This window comes from Chrysochloris asiatica, unplaced genomic scaffold, assembly GCF_000296735.1.
Source record: "Chrysochloris asiatica unplaced genomic scaffold, ChrAsi1.0 scaffold00259, whole genome shotgun sequence".
Classification (NCBI taxonomy): Eukaryota; Metazoa; Chordata; class Mammalia; order Afrosoricida; family Chrysochloridae; genus Chrysochloris; species Chrysochloris asiatica.
In genome coordinates this window covers 590372-598768 of record NW_006408777.1, presented here as the reverse complement: position 1 = coordinate 598768, position 8397 = coordinate 590372, and the positions used below count along the sequence as shown (strand labels likewise).

The 8397-nt window shown below is 39.2% G+C and overlaps 1 protein-coding gene across 1 annotated transcript in view; it reads left to right on the top strand.

Annotated features, from left to right (window-relative positions):
* The window catches only part of CA8 (carbonic anhydrase VIII), a 187988-nt gene that overhangs the window by 146114 nt on the left and 33477 nt on the right, over nt 1-8397 (top strand). Inside the window, exons 5-6 of the mRNA XM_006874043.1 lie at nt 3237-3299; nt 6092-6140. Of these exons, the coding sequence (XP_006874105.1) occupies nt 3237-3299; nt 6092-6140 (112 nt within the window). The remainder of the gene's footprint in view (nt 1-3236; nt 3300-6091; nt 6141-8397) is intronic.

The following is an 8397-nucleotide window of genomic DNA, read 5'->3' as shown; positions in this document are numbered from 1 at the left end:
CTTCCCTTTTCACTCTTTTTATTGCTTAACTCAGAGTAACTGTTATATGTGTTGTCTGTTTCCTTGGTTTATGGCAGCTGGTATTGGTTCTTGCCTGGGTTTTTGTTTTTTATAAAGTGTTACTGCAACTTGGCTATTTGGCAGCACTTGCTGACTCTTTTCGTGTAATGTAGGGGTACAAAGAGTCCTCCAATAGTAGAAGGGAGGCTATGTGACAGCCAAGCAATACCAGTCGGTAGAAAACAAAACCAAAAGCAAAATCAAAAACAAAAGCGATAGAGACAAAAACAAAGCAAGACAAAAAACAAACAAAAAAAAAGAATTCAGCATCAGAAAAAATAACAAGATTAATTAAGACAATCTCTAGTCACACACAGAAACACACACACACACACACACACACACACACACACACACACAAAGGACCCTGTATAGGGTTTCTAAGGAGCATCTGGTGGGTGCGAACCACTGACCTTGCAGTTCAAAAGGCTCTGCAGTCTGGTCACTTAACCTGCGGAGCCACAGCATGACTGCCTTGTTGCTGCTGGTAAAAACCACCTCAGAGTGTCTCCGCCTGTGCTGGCTTGTGCCTTGATGGGCGGGCCTGAGCCTTGGTGTTGGGCAGAGGGCTAGCCTAGGCAGAGGGGGTGGAGGGCGGGCTTAGTGGCTGCAGGCAGATGGCGTCCCTGTCTGATGACATCAAAAAACGTCTCTCTCTGTTACCCTGCTCTGTGGGCACCTGGCCCATTCTACATCCACACCGACAACGCCTCCCATATCAATGAGCCCCCCCCACGAAGGACCGTGCCAGTTCCTGTGGCCCCGCCAGCTCTCTGGGCGTGCCCACCCTCCGAACGGGTCCACTCAAACCCCGCTCTCCAAGCTCTGCACGGGGTGGCCGCAGTCCCGGAGCGGGAGCTGAGCGCAGGCCCAAATGCTCACAACTCCCCTGCAGTTCAGCCCTTCAAAAAAGCAAGTCCACAATGTTGGAGGCTGAAGTCTTACATTTGCCCAAAGGCTGTCTGTCTACCAGGCAGGGGCCTCCCCCGTGCGATATCACCCACCCTTACCCAGAGCCCGTGCACCTGTGCTGCCAGGTCAGGGAAGCGCCCTCCACTGCCATTCTTGTGGAGGATGCTTCTCAAGGTCACTTCTGGGCTTGACTAGAATTTCTTGTTGTGCCCACATGCTTTCTTGTGCTCATTATGCTTTGTCTCCACCTACAGAATGGTTCTCTGCCCTGGGGTGGGCCGGGAGTGAACCTTGTCAACCTGTCATACTTGCTGGTTAATCATTCCCTGGACATGCTTTAATTTTCTTAAACTTCAGCTTGAACTTTCATAGGAGCAATTATTTGATGGTCAGTTATGCAGTTGGCCCTGGGCTTATTTTGACGGATTGCTTTGATCTCTATAATCTTTTTGTAGCCAGTTTGATTCCTCTGCATTTTGTCTGGTAAAGTTCACATGTAGTGCTGCCATATATATCATTGAAAATGGTATTTGAAATGGATAAGTTGTTGGTCTTACAAGACTCTATCATATGATTTTCAACATTATTTCTATCAACAAGGTTGGGTTTTCAAACTGCTAATCCTCCTTCTTTGTTTCCAGTTTTGTTTCTAACTTTTGCAGTCCAATCACCAGTAATTATCAGTGCAACTTGATTGCATGTATGATCAAATTTCAGAACCAAAGCAGCATGTAGCCCACCATGGTATGACAAACTGAGATGAGTGGTAGAAATAGAAGCCTATAAATTGTATGTTCTAATTTATCTAAGGTTAAAAAAGCAGTTAGAGGATTATGTTCAGTTGTACTAAAGAAACATTTGTCATCCAAGGTCAATTGGCATAACATAATCAAAAATGACAATGGTCTACATCCTGCTTTGGTGAATAGTGACTGAGGTCTTAAAAGTTAGTGAACAACCATCTAAGGTGAAACTATTGGTCTCTCCCTTCCTGGAGGAAAGAAGTGATGCATGGAAATAGTCCAGTTGACTAATGGACTACAAGAACATCAGTCTTCACAACCACCAAACCAGAAGAACTAGATGGTGCCTAGGTACTAAAACCAACTGCTCTGAAAGGGATCACATTAGAAGGTCCAGAAAAGAGTGGGAAAAAATGTGTAACAAAACTCAAAACCATGAAAAAGACCAGACTTACTAGTCAACTGGAGGCTGCCTGAACTCCCGAGGCAATGGTAGTCACCCTAGAGGCTTAGAATTGAATTCACCCCATGACTTAAGGTTTAGCCAAGTAATAGTCAGATTATAGGGAGAACAATAACACTAGGGGTGGCATAAACACTTTAGAATAATCAAAAGGTCAGTGTCTTCCTAAGAACAAAATTTAGTAGGATTAGGAATAGAAAAGGGAAACAGAGGGAGGACATGTGTTACACATGGTGTCACATTGTTGGGATTTCAATCAGTGACATGAAACTAAATGCATATGCACTGTTGAATGGAATACTGCTTTGCCCTGTGGACCTTCATACAATTCAAAATAAGAAGTGTGGAAAAAATAAGAAACACTACCCTGATTTTGGTGCTTTTAATATATGAAGCCACATACCTTCTTTCCTAAGTTAAAACATTTTTTTTTTTTTCCAATAGAGAGCAAATCTTTGAAACACTAATTTATAAATGCCATAGGTAAAATGAAAGAGATTGGACATGTACTGTATTTGTTGTTATTGGTAAGTACCGTGGAATCGGTTCCGACTCACAGTGACCCTTCACAGGGTTTCCGAGGCTGTAAATCTTTATGGGAGCAGAAAGCCTCATGTTTCTCCCACAGAACGGCTGGTAGTTTTGAACTGCTGACTTTGAGGTTGGCAGCATGACTCATAACCACTACACTACCAGAGCTCCTTATGTACTGTATACTCTTAATTAAAAAAAATTATTGTCAGTTTTATATGACAATATGTAGATAGATAGATAGATAGATAGATAGATAGATAGATAGATAGATAGATAGATAGCATTGGAATAAAAACTATGTAAGCAAGGTGAATTTAGAATGGATTCTTAGATGTTATATATATTTTTTATATATTCATTTCTCTTATAACTTTAGCTACCTGATGTAGATGTCAGCCTGGTTATTAATTTAAAAAAATCATTTAATTATTAACTAAGAAGGACTTTCAGGTAGACTGAAGCCTTGCTTTCAAAGATTAAGCATTTGAAAATTTTGTTGTTGTGGTTTGTGCTTTACATTTCAGATAGGAAAAGAACATGTAGGCCTGAAAGCTGTGACTGAAATTCTCCAGGATATTCAATATAAGGTAAGTTATTATTTAAAATAAAAGTATTTAAAAGCAATTGCATTGCTATATATATAATTGTATGGTATATGAAGGACCTTCATTAAGTGCATATGAAAATTCCATTATCTTTAATTCCATTTATCCATGAACTGTTTGAAGCCGACTCATATATTGCTGTTGTTGTTGTAAGTGCCACCTAGTGGATTCCGACTCATAGTGACCCTATATGGGTTTTCCAAGGAGCAGCTGGTGAATTTGAACCACCAACCTTGCAGTTCAAACTGACTTTGTCCAGTGCATATATATGTTTGTATATATATGCTATTACTGCTGTGTGTTGTCGAGTTGGTTTCAACTCATAATGACACTACATATGATTTCTGAGACTGTAAATATTTATGGGAGCAGCTGTAAAGCTTTCTCTCTTGGAGCAGCTGGTGGACTCACACTGCTGACTTTACAGTTAGCATCCCAGCATGTAACCAACTATTCTACCTACTACCAGGACTTCTTACTAATGCACTGGACTACAAAGTTGGTTTGAACTGTAACGTTGGCAGTTCAAGCTCACCAGCCACTCCTCAGAAACCCTATACAGTGTTGCTATGAGTCAGAGCCAACTCAAAGGCACTTAACAACAAAACAACAACAACAACACACATACACAGACATATATATATGTGTGTATATATATTTAAAGAGAGAGAGACCTGGTGTGGTACTGTATGAAAAGAGGAAAACACTGGACTGCTAAACAGAAGATTGCTGGTTCAGACCTACCAGGTGCTCCTTAGAAACCCTATACAGGGTTGCTATGAGTCAGGAACCAACTTGACAGCACTTATCAACAACAACAACAACAACAACAAATTATATATCTATCTATATGTATATACACATATGTATGTGTATATATGTACATACTTATTTGTGTGTGTCTGTACCTGGAGTGAGCATCACAAGGTCAGCTGTTTAAGCCCACCAGCTATTCTCTGGGAGAACGATGAGGCTATATGTTGTTAAGTGCCATCGAGTCATTCCAACTCATAGTGTGACCTTATACACAACAGAATGAAACATTGCCCATTCCTGCAACAATCTTACAATCGTTGCTACATTTGAACCCATTGCTGTAGCCACCGTGCCAATCCATTTCATTGAGGGTCTTCCTCTTTTTCTCCAACCCTCCACTTTACCAAGTGTGATAGACTTCTCCCTGGACTCTTGACAGTATATCCAATGTATGAGAGACTTGTCTTCCAGGAAGCATTCTGGCTGTAGAAAAAAACACACAGATTTTTTGTTCTTTTGGCAGTCCATGGTACTTTAAATATTCTCCTCCAACACCATATTTCAGTTGCATCACTTCTATGGTTTGCCTTATTCACTGTCCAACTTTAGCATGGTTATTGAAAGTACCAAGGCTTGCAATAGGAATGGGTCTGTTTCTTCAACTGATAGACGTCAGTTATCATGGAAAAAGTTAGTTGGATGTCTTTAAAGTGCCTGGATTTCATTAAAGTAAGGGAGAGACAGCATTTATATGATAATTTTCCCTATTGCATCTGCATCATTATAATAATTTTATAAGAGACATCCCACTAATGTGACAGTTCTGTCTGCCTATAAGACCTGAGAAATGTAAGGAACCCTGGTGGTACTGTGGGAAAAGTGTTGGACTGTTAACTGCAGGGTTGGTGGTTCAACTCCACCAGCTGATCCTTGGGAGAAAGATGAGGCTGTGCACCCATAAAGATTTAGTCTTAGAAACCCTATTATCATTGATTCAGATGATTCATTATGAGTCTGAATCAGCTTGATGATGATGGGTTTGGTTTGGTTTACTTAAAATAGTGATTCAAAGTGTCAGTTGTTGAAAAATGGCTCAGCTATTTCCCTTAAAACTTAAATCAACTTTTTATAAAACTGGATTAAAATGAAATCTTTTTATAGTAGTATTAGGATAAAGAGAGTAGAATAGATCCTAGAAAGGAATTGTTCAGTCCAAATATGACAAAACAAGAAGTAGAGAGAGCCAGGGTTGTTAGGAGCTAAGAAGCAAGCAGGCAGAGGAACGTCATTTCTAAGAGCTCCCTGAGCCAGGGTTTGGACTTTTTATACTGAAACTCAGGTCTCAGGGGTGGATGTGCATCCTGCTGTCAATGCCATCGAGTTGGTTCAGACTCATAGTGGCCCTGTATAGGATTTTCAAGGAGTGATTTGAATGGTTGATTTTGCAGTTAGTTGTTGTTGTTGTTAAGTGCCATCGAGTCGGTTCCGACCCATAGCGACCCTGTACAGGGTTTCCGAGGGTATAAATCTTTACGGGAGTAGAAAGCCTCATCTTTCTCCCGCAGAGCTGCTGGTAGTTTCAAACTGCTGACCTTAAGGTTCGCAGCCTGATTCGTAACCAGTATGCTACCAGAGCTCCTTTTGCAGTAGTACAGTGCTTATCCTACAGTGTCACACCAGGACTTCACAGATGTGCTAGGAGCAGATAGAGTAGCTAACCAGGTATAGATAGATAGACATCATTTGTCAGTTTTCCACCAAGAGTTACAGAGGTAGGTTATCTTCAGTAGCAGAAGGAAAACAGGCTATAGACTGAGGGCAAAGGATCTAATTGGAACCAACCAGTGCTGCTTCAATGATACACCCATATAGCTATGCGGCAATTGATACCATCCAGGTAAACCTTCAATCTAGTCTTTTACTTCTAATAAAGTTTTTACTCTAAAAATTTAGGAATTTTATGTTAACATGGGATAGTTTTCTTTTCTTTTTTTTTTTTTTTTTTCTGTCTTTTTCAGGGGAAGACCAAAATAATACCCTGCTTTAATCCAAATACTTTATTACCAGGTAAGCATTCATTCAATTGCATAAGTCAAATTTTATCTGTGGATAGGACCACATTGTTTCCCTCAAAATATATATGGTGGTGGTGGTGGTAGTGTGCCGTGGAGTCAGTTCTGACTCATAACAACCCTGTATAGGGTTTCTGAGGCTTAACATCTTGACAGGAGCAGAAAAGCCTCATCATTCTCCTGCAGAATGGCTGGTAGTTTCGAACTACTGACCTTGTGGTTAGCAGCCCGACTCATAACTACTACACTACCAGAGCTCCTTCAAAATACATATAGGCATATATTATTATCTAATAATGTCTCTTTGTAATTTAAAAGATCTGTAGCAGGTACCAATTTCAAGTTGCTCTAAGTGTGGGAGTAAACCATTAGTTCTCTTATGCCTTGAAGAACTTTTTTTAGGTTTAGCATTTGTTAAAAAAACAAAAAACAAAACACACTACTTGGGTAAAACACCAGCATAATAAAATAACATTAGTATATAAGATTAATCAGTGAAATGCTTACAAATCACTACCATGAAATAAACTTCTGATCCAATTTTGTAAGCATACTAATTTGCAATGGCACTAATATTTGGATATTATTCTACTTGTTAATGTACTCCTGGGCAGGTAAGGTTTCTGTGTAGACTACTTAGAATATAATTTGAAGTACATGGAGTCCTGGTGTGGTGTTGTAGGTTAATACGTGAGACTGCAAAGTCATTTGAACTACAAGGTTGGCAGTTCAAACTCACGAACCGCTCCTAGGAAATCCTATGCAGGGTCGCTATGGGTTGGAATCAACTTGATGGCACTTAACAACAACAACAACAACAATACTGGTGGTCTACAATTTTCTGCCTAAATTATGAGCTAATTTTTCGTGTTTCAAACAAAGCAAAATTTTGATACATTGTATTTTCTGTTCTTTAAATTCAAATTGCTCTACAACCCATTTTTGCCATATTTTGAATATTTACATATCATATTTAATCATGAATTCTTCTAATCAGCTGATTTCATAAATATGTTGTAATTATAAATATGATTTAATATTGTGATATGATGTTAATAGTTTACTAGTGAGTCCTGGTGTGGTATCGTAGGATAAGCACTTGACTGCTAATCACAAAATTGGCAGTTCAAACCCACCATCTACTTCTTGGAAACCCTATATCAGGTTGCTATGATTCAGAACTGATTCAAAGGCACTTAACAACAAGTAAAGAATCAACATAGAAATAATTAGAAAATAATAGTTAAAAATATAGACTTTGAAGTCAGACTGGATATATTTGAATCCTGCCTCTGATTATTAGCTGAGTGACTTTGAACAAGTTACATAACCTTTCTGTGATTCGATTTCCCTATCTGAAAAACAGTGCTAATAATAGCACCTCTGTTTTTGACTTGCTGAGAGGGTTAAATGAATTCATGTAAAATGGTTACAACAGTGCCAGGCATGTGTTAAGCATTTGATAAATTGTTGTTTTTAAGTGCTGTTGAGTTGGTTCCGACCCATAGCGACCCTAAACAGAGTCCAAGGCTGTAAATCTTTACAGGAGCAGAAAGCCTCATCTTTCTCCCACAGAGCAGCTGGTAGTTTCAAACTGTTGACCTTATGGTTTGCAGCCCGATTCATAACCACTATGCTACCAGAGCTCCTTAATAAATAGTAGGTATGACTATGTGGGTAAGAATATGTAGGGTTGCTATGAATTGAAATTGACTGAAAGGCAACAAGTTAAATGAGAATCAATCTTGCAAATTCTAATAAAGATAAAAAATAATATGGATATACTTTTGCTAATGTCACTAAAGTTGATATATGTATCTATTCATTCATCCATCTATCTGTTATCTATTTATATGTCTATCTACCTATCTGTCATGCACTGGACTTCATGGTTGGATTGAACCATAGGATGGCAGTTCAAACCCACCAGCCATTCCTTGGACACTCTACACAGGGTCTCAACAAGTCAGAACCAACTTGACAGCATTGTGTATCTCTATCTCTATTTATCTATCTGTCTGTCTGCCATGCCGTATTTAATAATTAGTAATTCATTGATAGAAATCATTGTAAACAATAGATGATTTATCATGTTTTCCCTTATTTCTTCCTCCATGATTAGTGTAAGCAGATATATGAGGCTCTAGCTTAATCATTACATAAGTCTGATGAGTACTATTTGGATAGTTGCCGGGGTTTGACCTCGACATAGTTGTCACGAGTGTTTGGTTCACGAGGAGGGGAGATCCAGC